Source organism: Rattus norvegicus, chromosome 9, assembly GCF_036323735.1.
Source record: "Rattus norvegicus strain BN/NHsdMcwi chromosome 9, GRCr8, whole genome shotgun sequence".
Taxonomy (NCBI): Eukaryota; Metazoa; Chordata; class Mammalia; order Rodentia; family Muridae; genus Rattus; species Rattus norvegicus.
Genome location: NC_086027.1, coordinates 91,595,450 through 91,612,232, shown reverse-complemented (window position 1 = coordinate 91,612,232; position 16,783 = coordinate 91,595,450). Strand labels below are relative to the sequence as shown.

Genomic DNA, 16,783 nt, shown 5'->3' with positions numbered 1-16,783 from the left:
ACACTGCTCCAGTGCAGCACATGTTCCCACTGCCTCCATAACACACACTGCTCCAGTGCAGCACATGTTCCCACTGCCCCCCATAACACACACTGCTCCAGTGCAGCACATATTCCCACTGCCTCCATAACACACACTGCTCCAGTGCAGCACATATTCCCACTGCCCTCCATAACACACACTGCTCCAGTGCAGCACATATTCCCACTGCCTCCATAACATACACTGCTCCAGTGCAGCACATGTTCCCACTGCCTCCATAACACACACTGCTCCAGTGCAGCACATATTCCCACTGCCCCCCATAACACACACTGCTCCAGTGCAGCACATATTCCCACTGCCTCCATAACACACACTGCTCCAGTGCAGCACATGTTCCCACTGCCTCCATAACACACACTGCTCCAGTGCAGAACATATTCCCACTGCCCTCCATAACACACACTGCTCCAGTGCAGAACATGTTCCCACTGCCTCCATAACACACACTGCTCCAGTGCAGCACATGTTCCCACTGCCTCCATAACACACACTGCTCCAGTGCAGCACATGTTCCCACTGCCTCCATAACACACACTGCTCCAGTGCAGCACATGTTCCCACTGCCTCCATAACATACACTGCTCCAGTGCAGCACATGTTCCCACTGCCTCCATAACACACACTGCTCCAGTGCAGCACATGTTCCCACTGCCTCCATAACACACACTGCTCCAGTGCAGCACATATTCCCACTGCCTCCATAACACACACTGCTCCAGTGCAGCACATATTCCCACTGCCTCCATAACACACACTGCTCCAGTGCAGCACATGTTCCCACTGCCCTCCATAACACACACTGCTCCAGTGCAGCACATGTTCCCACTGCCTCCATAACACACACTGCTCCAGTGCAGCACATGTTCCCACTGCCTCCATAACATACACTGCTCCAGTGCAGCACATGTTCCCACTGCCTCCATAACACACACTGCTCCAGTGCAGCACATATTCCCACTGCCTCCATAACACACACTGCTCCAGTGCAGCACATATTCCCACTGCCTCCATAACATACACTGCTCCAGTGCAGTACATATTCCCACTGCCTCCATAACATACACTGCTCCAGTGCAGAACATGTTCCCACTGCCCTCCATAACATACACTGCTCCAGTGCAGCACATATTCCCACTGCCTCCATAACACACACTGCTCCAGTGCAGCACATATTCCCACTGCCTCCATAACACACACTGCTCCAGTGCAGCACATATTCCCACTGCCTCCATAACATACACTGCTCCAGTGCAGTACATATTCCCACTGCCTCCATAACATACACTGCTCCAGTGCAGAACATGTTCCCACTGCCCTCCATAACATACACTGCTCCAGTGCAGAACATGTTCCCACTGTCCCCCATAACATACACTGCTACAGGGAAACTTACTACAAAAATATACTAGAAAAATAAGGGGTCAAATGCCAAAGTGTTAATAACTAGCAGCTCAAAAGAAGCATGATTAAAATAACACTCTAATCAGCTATGTCCATGAAAAGTGTTGGCCCTCTGTGGCCACTGGATAGTAGAGCATTTTTGTGAAGACAAAAATACAATTATCTTAAACTACCTTCCTTTCTAAATTGCTTTTAAATTAATTTCCGGGTCTTCAGTTTTATAGTTGATTTTTTTTGTGCAAAAATGCCAAGAACCTTTTACTTAACACCTTCAATGAACACACACTTTCTATACAAGTGAGAAACGCATTATCTCCTCAGATTTCAACGTATGTAATTTAGACAAATTAGTATCTGTTTTGTTTACACATTGATACCTTGCCCAGCACTGAAGATATTGTCTAAATTAGCAAGTGCCGCATATTTGTCTGCTGTCTGTAAACCAGCTTTGTTTGTTGAAACTTTACTAACAGTTGATGCTGTCTGATGACTCTGGGATGTACTGAAGGATCCAAAATCAGCACTGGAGGATTTGGGGAAGTTATCAAAATGAGCAAAATTAGCATTTACTGATCCAGCACTTCCACCTGTAACAGAATAAACAAAACATGAAATTTCTATGCTTTTCTCAATATTCTCTGGTAGATTTATCTGAACATTTCTGCCTGAGGTAGTGTGTATATATATTATATGTATATATATACACATATATACACAAATAATATATATACACATACACATTCATAATCATGTATATTCCTAAAAATCAGGGACTGCTAAATGACACCCATCTATCTACACATGACTTTTATAAAATATGACAAAATGTAAGACAACATCTATCCTGGGGGAACTACCAGACTGCACGGTGTGTAAGATGTTCTGACGATACGCTGTTCCAGTCCTTGCCTTTTTTCACTTGAAGAGCCATTACTTAACTCTACAGCACTCAATGTGTATTTAACAAATTTAATGCTCACAGCAAAACTAAGTCCCACCATGTATCTCGAAGTATAAAATTAAAGTATCTGACAATGACTGTTGCCATCATAAAGCACAACTAGAAGGCACATTGCCAAATCTGTGAATGTGTTCTCCACCTCAGACTGTTTTGATGCCCTCACCAAAGACTACAGGCCGTGCACTTCACTGCATGCTTTGAATGCTACACAGGTGCTAGTTCTCTTTTTCCTAAACTGCCAAAATCTTACCACATATTAAGGTGACAGACAGCAAAGTTCAAAGAATTTTTTAAGGCAGGAAATACCTTTCATCAACCAATTCTTTGACAGTCTAAAAAATAAATCTTTTCAAGTATTAAATTCTAAGTGTTCCAATGAAAACTAAGAAATTGGGCATAGTGACACATGCCTACAATCTGACTTATTCAGAAGGCTGAAGCAGGAAGACTGCCTGCTCAACAGCAACCTGGTCAGCAAGTCTCCGTTTTAAAAGTTAATTTTCAAAGAAAAAAAGATCAGCTAAAACTAACATGAAGAGATATGTATGTTAAAACTAACATGAAGAGATATGTATGTTAAAGACAGTGACCTGGTATGAGCAGCTAGCAAATAAACTAAATACTAAATTTGTAAGATTTTTATGAAAATTTTTATTTCAAATTATTAAGCCACACAACTTTCATTGATAACTACTATAATGAGTTTACCCATATACCCTTCTTGAATTTAATAAAAGGGAGAATAAAGGTAATTTATGAAGGCTAATCATTAAAAATGATGATGATCTGTAACTAAGAAACATGAAATAACACAAAAACATGTATATTAATAAAAGACGCCTACTGGACAACAGAACTTACTGTGGGTAGCCTGGAGAGGAAAAGCTGAAGTAAATTCCCCAAAACTGCAGCTAGATGAAAGTACTCTAAATGCTGGACAGCCAGAAATTATGTAAATGATGAAGGTTAAGGAATGGGGAGAAAATTGAAAGAAAAGTCTTTAAGACAACACATACAGAGTTAAAAGTTGAAAAAAAAAACAGTCAGCCAAAAAGCTAAATAAAGGTTCAATGAATTTTTGAAAACAGTACACTTTTACAGAAGAATTTTCAATGTTTGAGAACCAATTCCTGCACAGAACTATTTCCACATTTGATTAAAGTGGCCATTAATAATTTATACCTGACTAAACAATTTAACAATTTGCTGACCCCCCAAAAAAATTTTGATTTCTATGGAAGTCATCAACTAGCTTCCTTTAGCCTAAGACCCAACATGAGCCTTAGTCACGGTGTTCCCTTCAGACCTGGGTTGATGGAGACTTGCAGGAGAGCATGTGCAGGAAAAGGAGGACAGGAGAGGATGTACAGCAGACAAAAGAGTTCAGAAAAACAGACTTCAGGTTTCCCCAGAGCTTTGTAAATAGAGCTACTTTAAAATTAGGTCACTAAGAGAATTTTGTTTTTTAAAACTACATGTGGAGAATTTTGTTTTTTTAAGTAAACATTTAAGCGCAATGCTGGAGAGGCTCTACCTGTAGTTTGGGGCTGAAAAGGAGAGTGACTTGCTGTGGGGAAACCTCCAAAATTACTCGAACCACTAGACTGTCCAAATGCATCAAAGTTTGCAAACTCTGCATTTGCAGAATTCTGCGCTGTAAATGGCAAGGACAACATATGTTAATGAATATGAAAACTACAACTGAAAAGACATGACAAATGAACGTCACAACTTTATGAAAATGTCAATGCAGTCCAACTCACTTTACAGAGAATTCATCTAAAAATCACATCTTAAATGCTACCGGAATTAACCCAATTAGAAATATATACTAAACAGTATCCAGAAATATGCAAAAGTACTTTGTAAAGGAATAATCTCTTCACAATGCCCTTGAATTGCCTTAGTTACAGCACTGTTCTAAAATGACTCCAGTAACAAAAGAAAGCTAATTCAGAGCTAAAAATATTCCTTTCAGTAATCAAAACTGTGGAATTCTTTTTTTTTTTTTTTTTTTGAGACTGTTTCTCTGTGTGGCCTTGGCTGTCCTGGAACTTGCTCTGTAGACCAGGCTAGCCTTAATTTTTAAATTTTTAATTGTATTTATTTGTGTATAGATCAACAGAGGGCAGAAGCTGATTCAAGTGTCTTCCCTGGTTGCTCTCCTTGTTCTTTTGAGGTAGGGTTACTCACTGAGCGAGCCTGTGCTCCCCATTTCCACTGCTAGATACTGAGTGACACAAATCACCAGTCTCTGTCCCAATGCTTGAGATATATACACACACCTCTGTATCCAACTTGCATGTGTGTGCTGACTAAATTGAGGTCATTATGCTCACACAGCAAGCATTTTACTTGGCCACTTCCCCAGGCCAGTAGCCCACTTTAACATGACAATGAGCCTGGGGAATCTGGAGTAATTTAAATACCTAAAATAATGATACAAAGGTTTCTGTATCACAGTAACAAAACACTTTTTTGATTTTTGCTTTTGTTTTTAGTTTTAAGAAATAGGGTCTCATTATGTAGCCTGGGCTGATCTCTCCCTCATGAACTCATGCCTTAGCTTCTCCAGAGCCGGGATTATGGGTGTGTGCTATCATGTCCAGCTGTCTGGTCTATCTAACATTCATAAATATATCATGAGTACACAGAAGTGGAGAAAATGTATATGAACACAATTACACAAATGGCCTGAAGATAAAGGCAACTACAACGATGACAAAAGCTTAAGATCAAAATACTAAGCCTCTAAACTTTAAATGCAATAATAAAATAATTCAAAAGCATTTTGAAAATGGAGATAAAACTGAAATATTCTCATAAAGCCATAATAAATGCATAGGGCTAGAGATAGTTGAGAGCACTTTTTGTTCTTGCAAAGACCCAGGTTCGGTTCCCAGCACCAACACAGTGATTCCTAACTGTCTGTAACTCCTGTCTAGTGTTCAACGTCCTCTTAGGCCCTCCACAGGGACTATACACATGATACATGGACATGCATGCAGGCAAAATACCAGTACACTAAAAATAAATATTAACAAGGAGGAGGGAAGTAACAGGAAATAAGACCTTAGTTGCTTGTTTGGTCAAAGTACTTTGTTATATAGGCTAAATCTCCTTATTTGGGAGATTTTCATTGGTCGGTTAACACGGGAGAAAGAACCCTACCACATACCTCAGCAATTGAAACTTGCAAACGTCTAACCTCAGCATCTCGGCCTGCAGCCTTAGCTACTTCAGTTGCTAAGAATATATTTTTTTAAAAAAACCTGACTCTAACAAACCATATACATACTGTGTGTGAGAGAAAGTGTATGTGCTTATATCTATCATATTACACAGTATATATAGAAACACAAACTTGAACTGGAATGAAAATTCGAATACTGACTAATAAACTATTACCATTATTTAGAATGAGTCTATCACTTACTGTGATATTTACCAATGAAAATTCTAGAGTCTGGGGCAAAGACTCTGACTCAGCAAAGTTAACTAGTGTGTAAGCAAGAGGACCTGCATTTAGATCTCCTCTCTGAATGCAAAAAAGCTGGGTTTAGTAATGCATGGCTGCCATTTAGTAATACCATTGCTTGGGGCGGTCAGAAATGGTACCAGAAGCAAAATTCCTGGAGCTCACTGGCCAGCTAGGCTAGCCAACCGGTTAACTTCAAATTCAGTGAGACCCTGTGTTAAAATTAAGTAGTTAACAAGACGACACCTGATGCTGACCCAAGGGTACTATGCAGATATGCAAGGACAAAGCACACCCTGGAGTGGGGTGCACAGAAATAAAGTATTTATGTCTAAAATTTGTTTCAACATCAGATGAGTGGAATGACAAAGAAAACAGTACTAGGCACATGAGATTAATACTTAAGTTACATTACATATTTGCATTTGGTCACTTTCCATAATATAAAGGTAGTAGCTATACACACATTGATGTCTTGTCTCAGGCCATGGCTCAGTGGGTAAGGGCACCTACCACCAAGCCTGCACACCTGAGTTTAATCCCCAGAACCCACATGGAAAACCCTACAAACTGTCTTCTGACCTCCACACGTTCACCATGGAGTGTATGCACACACACACACACACACACACACACACACACACACACACACACACACCATAAAGTATAAAAAAAATTTTTTTTAATTTAATTCTATATTTTTTTTCATGAAAATAAATCATATCCTGTGTTATACATTTCTTTGGTGATTAAAAAGTGAAATGTACTGTGGTACATTTTAATATACAGCCAGGCCATGGTGGCACATACTTTAATCCCATTTGGGATAAAGTTCTGAGTTCAAGGCCAGCCTGGTCTACAGAATGAGTTCCAGGACAGCCAGGGCTACACAGAGAAACCCTGTCTCAAAAGTAAATACACATTAGAAGAGAGCACAGTTGTGTGTGTGCCTTAGCTGTGAAATTACATTTAGTAATTTCAGCACCCGGGTGGCAGTGGGGGGATAAGGAGCTCACGGTCACTCTTAGTACAGAGCAAGTCCAGGGTCAAGCAGCCTGGGCTACGTAAGATGCTATCTAAGCTATTCCCCTAAAGTTCATGGGTCTATGTCTCTATGGACAATGTTCATGGGTGACCAATACTCCTCAGTGGGCTTTGCTTGCTGTTACGTAAGTATAACAAATGATCAATGTTTCTTGGTGTTTTACACATATCCTAGGCAATAGCTATCAGGAAAAGACATACCTGCATGACTGTTAAAGTGTGCAAAGTTAGCAAAGTTGGCTGTAGCTGTCGACTGAGGCGCTGGAGCAGCAAAGATGTCTGAGCCAAGGTCACTCAAAAGGTCAAACTGCTTCTTCTCCTGCTGCTGCCCCTGAGAGCGACCTACAACTGGTGACTGCAAGCACAGTATTCACTCGTGGTGTTTCTAAAATACAGACTTATACATTAACTATAAAGATTTTTCAGTCAGATTTGCTAAGGCTATCTCCAATTCACTGCACTAAAAATGTATTTATACACAGGAAGAGTTACAGTCTCCTCACTTGACACTCCTCTCCTCATTTTCTACTTTAAGCCTTGTGGAGAGAGAACCATTTACTCAGAGGCTCTAGAATACACTGCCGCAGGGTAGGATAGGATTTGATCTGATTCAAGTAGAGTATAGAATAGCAGTGCCACACAGAAACAGTTCTAACATCATAACTACAGTAAATACTGAGGGCACGAATGGTGTCCGTGCTCACTGTGAGGCACACTTAAGACCACTGCGTTTCAGTGATAGTAAGCATGTTACGTACATAGTCAGGCAGGGTGCAAATCCTACTGTTTTCTGCTAGGGCATCACAGAGGATCTTTACAGAGTGATGCCAAAGCCAAAGCCAATAAAAACACACATTCCTACCACATACTGAACAATCTTTTAATGTATTTTACAAGTCACACAGACATACTGATAAAGGTTCTTAGCACTCAACCTTCCAGACGTCTTTAGGAGTTACCAGCCCCTCACCTGAGTAGGTGTGCCCTTATTTAAGTGCAGTGCTGGTGCAGACTCTCCCAACAGAGATTTCAGGGGTTTGACCTCAGGGGTGCTGCTTGTGCTGCTGGCAGAGGACCCTGAAATAGAAGCGTGAACCGATGCCACCACTTTGGCTTGCTCTGGAGGAACATACCTGCAATGCAAAATCAAAACAGACTGCTAAGAAAACTTTGAGGAATCCATATCTTTTTCTTTTTGGTTTTCAGTATAGGGTTTCTCTGTGTAGCCCTGGCTCTCCTGGAACTTGCTCTGTAGACGAAGCTGGCCTAGAACTCAGAGATCTGCCAGCTTCTGCCTCCCAAGTGTTGGGATTAAAGGCATGCACCACCTCCACATGGCTAAGGAATTCATATTTAAATTATTAAATCTAAATTTTATACAGCACTCTTACAACAGCAACTCTTACAGTTAGAACTTAAAATTGACAGCTTATGGCTATTAATTGTCCAAAATTGTTTAAAGAAAACTAAGTATTGGTCATAAATTATTTCAATTATTTTCTCTTGGCTTTCCCGAGATAATACATCAAACACCTGCTGTTGGAAAACAGAAGATCTGTAGTTAATCATGCAAGGGACTCTTAAGATCATAAACATCTGGAGATAAATGAAACAGTGAGGAAACATAATTAATGGCCTAAAACAAATAAACCATTAAAAATGAGAACACTTGAAAATGGACAAAAACAAGTCATAAAGAATATGAAAGCTGAAAGCAAATAAAATATAAACTAACACATTGTTCACCTCTGATCTATGTGAACTGAGTTTAGTTGCTATCTAATGATCACACACATACAGGTATGCTCTATGTTCACAAGTATTACTCTAGAAACAGCATTAGCAAGTAACTAGATAAATATAAAAGATACACATTACATTACCCCTGCAATATTAATGTTTAAAAACTAGGGAACAAGGTAACAAATACCTGTCAATAGAAAACTATTTATATACATCATGCTAAAATGTATACAATTCTGCATAGGCACTACCCTTCTTTGGCATGTACAGATAGATGACTACGTGACTCAACAAGTCCTTCAGGTCTGACCGTCACAAAAAAGAAAAAATGTAGGGGAGGCAGGGAGGGAGGGAGGGAGGGAGGGAGGGAGGGAGGGAGGGAAGGAAGGAAGGAAGGAAGGAAAAGGAAGAAAGGAAGGAAGAAAGGCTGCAGGAATATACTGCCCAAATATCAGTAGTGTTCATCTCAGGGAAGGGACTGCTGTCAACTTTTGCTGTCTATCACTTTAGGTGCATTCCTACCCTCATCCTTATTTACCGTATCAATTAGGGAGGGAAAGATAAAGTATTAAGGAAACTAAAACACTATTTCAGAGACAGTGTTCAAACCTCAGCTCCACCACTCAACAACTATGAAACTTTGGGCAAATCATTTCATCTCAATGCTTTCTCTTTTTTTGCCTATGCTGTGGGATTTAAACAAATTCATGTTTGTAGTGTGGTCATAATTAGCTGCCAATTTGTTAGCTATTAACAGACCATGGAATAACTCTCAAACAATACAACTATCCCCATTAGGAGAATACAAGTATGATGAGATCTAAGAACCAAACACTTATGTTCTCCAATACTTTAGCATTGCACTGACAACATGAATTCTTGGGTGTGGTTAATTCTGATCACAGGATCAGACAGATAACAAGTTTATGTCTATAATGATTCACCACACTTAAAGACTGTGTATGTAAGTGAAAAGAACCAACTCGACAACCAAACTCAGCACAACACCATCACTGCTGCACTGCCCCTACAACAACGTTCTTGGGGGTGGGGGGATGTCCAATGACTGCCACTCAGACCATGTGAAACCTACCCTCAGACCCTACCCTTCTCTCTAATCATGTCAGAGTGTGATGAGGCAGCAGATGCAGACTCTGCCTCTGTCGTCACTGCTAGAAATTTTGTGTCTGTACTACTCTGAGTAATACTGTGCTTAAGGGCACAAAGTAAGATAAACTATTACTTGAGATTTTCAGGGTTCCTATTCTAAATGCAGGAGAGGAACTGAGTCTCCTAGTGATGCTCACATTCTGTCCCACATCCCTGCCTCCTTACAGCTAGAACTAATATCACTCAAACCCAAGCCAGCTAACCACTAACAGCAAACTCACTTTCTGAATTGTTAAAAATTACTCCTGCTGCATAAGCAGTTATGCTGGGTCACTTAAAGAGAACAGTTTTATTCTATCTATAGGCTGGAAAATTTAGAAAATTAATAACAAAAATGAAAAAAGGAGGATGGTTTTTGTTTAAATCATTTATATAAGATATTTAACTATCACCCCAGACCTTCAAATATTTTTTCTGTTCTTAAACTAAAATTTCACTAGTACATTTTCATCTATATGCATACCTAATGTATCTAGTGCATAAGAAGAGTGTCCCTAGATAAATTAATCTTCTTAGAAGTAGTCTATTTAGATAACAATGTTAAGACCTAGACTAGACGGAATGTCTAACTCAGAGCAAATGTGCTCACTATTCAAGGGGATCTTCCCCATAATCCACAGGAAACTCCCTCCAACCAATACCTCCTCTGAGTACATTGCTCCCTGGGTCAAAATACTGTTTCCTCAGGAAACAAGAGGCAGCTTATTCCCCAATTATCTACTCCCTCTATCCTCAACTCTTTCTGTTTAGTACTGACTGCTATAAAGAGCAGGCAGATCACAGTCAATTCATCATGCACATTTAATTCTTTCATACAGCTAAAGCTGAGAGCTGAGGAACTGGAAACTAGTGCTATCATTATAGCCCCCATGCTCTGCTGAAGGGATACCCTGGCTTTAGTGTCCTGTATAGGACCCTGTAAAAACCGCAAGTTAATCTCTTAGGTGGGAAATCAGGGATATTTAGAGCACAGATCTCTAGCAGGACACAATCAAGTAAACAGACTTACTACATAAGAACTTTAACATAGTGCCTAAAAGATACTACTTAAAAAATACTAAAGAAATAAAGGGTGTAAGGAAAGATGAATTACAGACTAAACACATCTAAGGAAACGAACAGGAAGGATTAGGACTTTCCTTGTCATGAGTCTTGACATGGTAATGAAAGTTTTCTGGAAACCACAATGTAATGAAAAGTCAAAGGGTGTTGTGGCTGTATCTACCAACCATCAGATCCCCACTCCTGCCAGGCTGCCTTATCTGTCAACTAAGTCTTACCACACTCACGACCTAGGAGCTTTAACTAAACCAATTATTCACTCACCATCTTTTCTTTTCATATTTCTCTTGTAGAAACTCTTTCACTTTTTGTGGATCCCTGAAGTCTGGAATTGCTGAAGATCTATCATCAAATAATCCTAGCCAAATCTGTTTGCAGACCTTTGAAAATAATTGAGAAAAAGTAGTTAAAAAATTCACTGTCTTAATTTAATAAAATTCCAAGATAAAACTGTTTCTCTGAGAAAGTCATTTACAATGCTGTTGCAATGAGGATATTCACCATAGTCATGAACTCAGGACTGAACTTACTGGTAGACGCTGCAAGACAGTGAGATCTTAGCACCAAGCTCATAGAGACAAGTGTTGAACGGAGACTTGGGAGCACTGGGCTCTTTTGGTCTCAGCGTGATCATGAGCTGTCAATCATCATGTCAAAGCAGTCAAATCATCTGTGGGAACCTCAATTCCTTTACTGATAAAACAAACTGGACCAAGGGCAATGTAGGCGCCCTTTAGTAAGCTAAAAGCAAGCCCCCCACAAAAAAAAAAAACCCACAAAAATACCAGAATTGTGAAGTATCGTAACACAAATACTATCCTTATGAGTGTCTAAGACATTTAACTCTTCTGAAGAATTAAGAGAAATGAAATTCAAACAAGGCTCAAAAACAAAGGAAAAGATACTTTAAAAAGACAAGAACCACTAATAAAATATTTAAGAATTTGAAAGTTCTCGAGCCTACATTATAAGAAGCAAGAATAAAATTGTTAAAAGTAAATTAGGGGGAAGGGTATATAAACAATCACTTCAACAAAGACATACACACTGCAAGTTAAGTATCACCATATGCCACTCAAACCCCAACAAGCAGAAACACAGGATACAGACCCATAGTCTCCTAGTCTTACTATGAAATTAAGAGTAATTTACTGACCATATCTTTTGATGCTGAGTATGGAGCAACTGAAACTCTCCAAACTGTAAATGGTACGACACCTAAAGAAAACAGTCGGGCCGTTTCTTAAACACTAAGTATGCCTACTCCCTGACCAGGTCACTCTGGAGCTACCTGCCCAAACAGTGTGAAAGCACGTGTCTGCACACAGGACTGTGTCCAGCTCATCACAGCAGCTTGACTGGTAAGGCCAAACTGGAAAGAATGCAACCAACTGCATGTAAGAGGTGATGGACAAACAAATTATAGCACAGACCAAGAAAAATACTATGCAGCAAGTAAACGGAGCAATGTGGTGGGACATAACTTGTGGTAGTCTCAATGAAAATGACATGTAGGTCATTGGGGAAGGCATTATTGGAGATGTGGCCTTCTTGGAGGAAGTCTGTCACTGGGGATGGGCTTTGAAGCTTCCTGCCCTGCTGCCTGCCAATCCAAACGTGGAGCTTTTTTAGCTCCTCCTTCAGTACCATGTCTGCATGCTGCCATGGTTCCCACCACGACAGTAACAGACTAACTCTCGGAACTGTGCACCAGCCCCAATTAAATGTTCTCCTTTATAAGAGTTGCCGTGGTTATGGTGTCTCTTCACAGGAACAGAAACCCTGACTAAGACAAAACTTCAAGTCAACTATGCTGACTAGGAAAAATGAAACCAAACATAAAACAGGCAACACAACCCATAGGTAAAAATACCTGTGGGCAACTTAAGTCAATCCCTAGAACCCACAGTGGAAGGAGAGAAGACGCCTGAAAGGTGCCCTCTGACCTCCAGGTGAATACCATGGGAGGAGGGCTGTGCATATACATACAAATTCTAATGTTATAAAAAGACCTCCATTCCTTTGTACAATTGACAAGTGATATCACACACCTCTATGTAGTACTCTTTTTACCAAACAAATAAACAAAAAAGGGTTTCTTTTTTTTTTTTTTTTTTTTTTTGGTTCTTTTTTTTTCCAGGGCTGGGGACCGAACCCAGGGCCTTGCGCTTCCTAGGTAAGCGCTCTACCACTGAGCTAAATCCCCAGCCCCCAAAAAAGGGTTTCTTAAATTTAGTCAGTAAACTTGTCGCTAAGCAAGACTCATATCAAAGCCTGAACTTTCCCAGGATATCCCCAATCACAAAAAAAGAAGAAAGGCCTTTTGCCTCCTGGAGATGAACTCATCTGGTCCCTGAAGTGTTGAGTTTTCTTCCTACTATCTTATTAAAACTACCATCTATAAGCCTTTGCTAATAATTTAACAGGGCACATGGGGGAGGGGGGTGTCCTTTAGGTTAGAGAATGAAGAGAAAAAGTCAACAACTGCAGGTAGCTGATGTTTGCCAAGTACAATAGGATAACAGGTGAAGGGGTCGGTTATAATAACAGACCATAAACTCCAAGCTAGGCCGAGAGAGAAAGATAAAGACAAAGCAACTTGGCAGAGTGAAGGTCCTGGTAGTTGGTGAGCGTAGCTAAGCTTCACAGTGGAAGAACTGAGAAGAAAGGGTCAGTGGATGTGAATGATCCTTGTGAACACTGGCTGCAGTTTAGAAACAGCAAGAAAAGGGTAAAGAGCTAAAATCTAAAATGAACTATGGTGACAAGAAGGCACAGGAAGTATAGCATCTATTAACATGGGAATCTGGGGTGTGGGCTAAAAATAGTAGTGAGGAATAATAATGACCCCTGGAAGCCATCATTTGTAAGGGCTCAATACGTAATAGGATTAGTTTTGATGATTTCTGGGGAAAGGGAGTGGGAAATCATCCTAACTATAGCGTAACGTGGCTGTGGTGCTTTGAGAGTCTGAACCAGCAGTCAGCCCTTGCTAGGTCCTATCTTCTCATGAAAATGCAAACAATGAAGGAACCTCCTAGCTCGGGATACCAGGCAGGTTCAGTGAGTGAGGACACCCCACCCCGAGGCACAGGCTGCATTACTGTGACAGGGAACTATGTAGCTTTGGTATACTGGTCGTTTTGTGTGCTATTCTGAGAAATCTGCCACGGTGGGTATACTTTTAAGTTGAGCCATAAATGTTCAATGAACAAAATGACTCAAAATCCATCTTAGGAAAGAATTAAAAAATAAAATAAAGAACAAATGAACTGACACTAGGCAACAAATAAATTCATAAAGCTGTTGAGTTTTTTTTCCTTCACTTTAGTGCTGAGTAATTTTAGAATTGGCATCATGATCACCAATAACAATGTATTTTTTTCATATTGTGATCTTTTCTTTTTAAAAATTTTATTGGATATTTTATGTATTTACATTTCAAATGTTACCCCTTTCCCCTCTCCCCTTTAATGTACACTTTTATCAGTCAAGAATTCGCTGGCAAATGGACAGTTAATGTGGAAAACTGGAAGTTAACCAAGAGACTACTGCAAAGCACAGTCTGGCTGTAAGGAAACCTCAAGTTAGAGCACAGTGCTCCAGGCTGAGTAATGGCAGCACCCTCCAGCCACCGCAATAAAACATTCAGCAAAATCTAAAAGCTAGAGAGCCTTACGGGAGCTGTGAGCTCCCAAGGATTCGACCACCTAAACCTGAAAGGGCTGGCCAACCCAACCAGAGGCCAAAAGACAAGGGGTTCCACTTGTCCAGACAGGCTTGCCAGATAGAGTTGAGCAGTTGTGGCACACACACACAAACACGTGTGTGCTAACAAGTTAACAGACCCAAAGAAGGAAAGCTGCATATCATAACCAATCACTGGTATTAAAAAGGGAAGACAAGAAAAGTTTCATAAGCTTGAGAAAGAGATGAGGTCAGAGCAGGGGTCACTTATCCCTGCTTTACCATCCTCACAAGGTGGAGTAGAAATGCCAGCACGCACGTCCCCTTTGCTGACAAGCTCTACTGTGCATAAAAGGATGGGAAGTATAAACGACATAGCACGACTCTGCTCACTTCTAGCTGAGAGTAAGAAGAGCAGGAGGATGGAGCTGGAGCACCTTTTCTCAATAATCCATCTCTATACAGAACTTCTCAAAATTTCTTTTTGGTCTGTTGTCTCCTAGATGGAGATGGAGCACTGACTCATGATGGTTAGACATAATAAAACATTTACTAATATTTCCCATAAAACACAAAAACAGAGTTAAATAAATGAAAATTTAATGACTAAGTACCTGATTACTGCTTTTTAAAAATAGGAGCAAAAATGAAAACTGAACAGTAAAAAGTACTAATTACAGAATAAATGTTATAATATTAATAGAACTGCTTTAAATAGTTAAGACAAATGTATACAAAAGTCTATTGCTGACTTTTTACTTTCTATTTACTTACTTTCAGGGAGACACAGTCTTGCTATGTACATAGCCCAGGTTGGCCTCAAACTCCCAATCCTCCTGTCTCAGCCTGACATTACAGTATGGTACAGTACACCATACCCAGTTCTGTTGCTAACCTTCATCCTGCTGGCTGAGGTACTGGGAAATCAAACTTAGGTGCAAGCTTTCTACCTCTGAGTTACATTCCAGCCCAACACACTATTTTGCCTACGAACTGCTCAACTGGATGTGGTGGCACACGGCTTTAACTCCATGACTTGGAAGGCTGAGGCAGGTGGATCCTCTACGTTTGAAGCCAGCCTAGTCTACATAGCAAATTCCAGGCCAGGTAGGACTAAATAGAAACACTGTCTCAAAACAAAACAAAATAACAACAAAAAACAGAGAGTCTATAATGAAAAAAATATTTCAAACAAATGTCATGGCTCAAGTAACACAATAGCAAAGCAAATACAACATAAACAAGTCTACATGCAGTAAGCTTCATTCACATGACTATGCTAGTATTTCTAGACCACCAGCTGATACATACATCTATCTCAGTGATAAGAGTTATCTAAATGATAGATAAACTGAACTATGCTTGCAGAGATAAAAACCATTATCCACATGCCTCATGCAAAAGAAATTAACAGTTCTATATTTATATACATTTAAAAACCATTATATTCTATCTTTCTTAATGCTTTTAAGATTTGTTCATTTTTTGTTTGTTTATATGAGTACACTGTAGCTGTCATCAGACACACCAGAAGAGGGCATCAGATTCCTTTACAGATGGTTGTGAGCCACCATGTGGTTGCTGGAAAATTGAACTCAGGACCTCTGCAAGAGCAATCAGCACTCTTTTTTTTTTTTTTTTTTTTTTTTTTTTGGGTTCTTTTTTTCGGAGCTGGGGACCGAACCCAGGGCCTTGCACTTCCTAGGCAAGCGCTCTACCACTGAGCTAAATCCCCAACCCCGCAATCAGCACTCTTAACCACTGAGCTCTCTCTCCAGCCCTATATTCCATTTTTAACATTTTGTTTTTTCTAATGTGCTATCAAGAATGAAAGCATATACAGTTGAGTGAAAATAGCCAGAAGCTTGTCTGTCAGCAGACAGACACAGGTCTACAACCTAGCCATAAAACCATGTGAGACAATAGGATACTTAGGACCACAGAATTCCCTGCCTTATAATGACTTCCTTGAAAGAAGCCTCAATGTGCTTATCCTGACCAATCAAGCCCAAACTCTTCAAAGGTATCTGGTAGTGCTCTCCTCCAACAAGTCCTCCAGACAATCCAAAGAGGAAATGATTCAGCGAACCCCAGACACACACCATAGGAGTCATTGCTAACTTTGTGTCCGTTTTTAAGGTATACATTTCATGACGCACGAACCTCCTGTCTAATGTGTTATTCCCCTTTCC

At 40.1% G+C, this 16,783-nt stretch overlaps 1 protein-coding gene across 1 annotated transcript in view; it reads right to left on the bottom strand.

Annotated features, from left to right (window-relative positions):
* Agfg1 (ArfGAP with FG repeats 1) overlaps window positions 1–16,783 on the bottom strand; it is a 57,727-nt gene that overhangs the window by 18,456 nt on the left and 22,488 nt on the right. Inside the window, 5 exon segments of the mRNA NM_001135596.2 lie at window positions 1,824–2,033; window positions 3,942–4,061; window positions 7,131–7,284; window positions 7,900–8,062; window positions 11,169–11,284. Coding sequence (NP_001129068.1) covers window positions 1,824–2,033; window positions 3,942–4,061; window positions 7,131–7,284; window positions 7,900–8,062; window positions 11,169–11,284 — 763 coding nt within the window.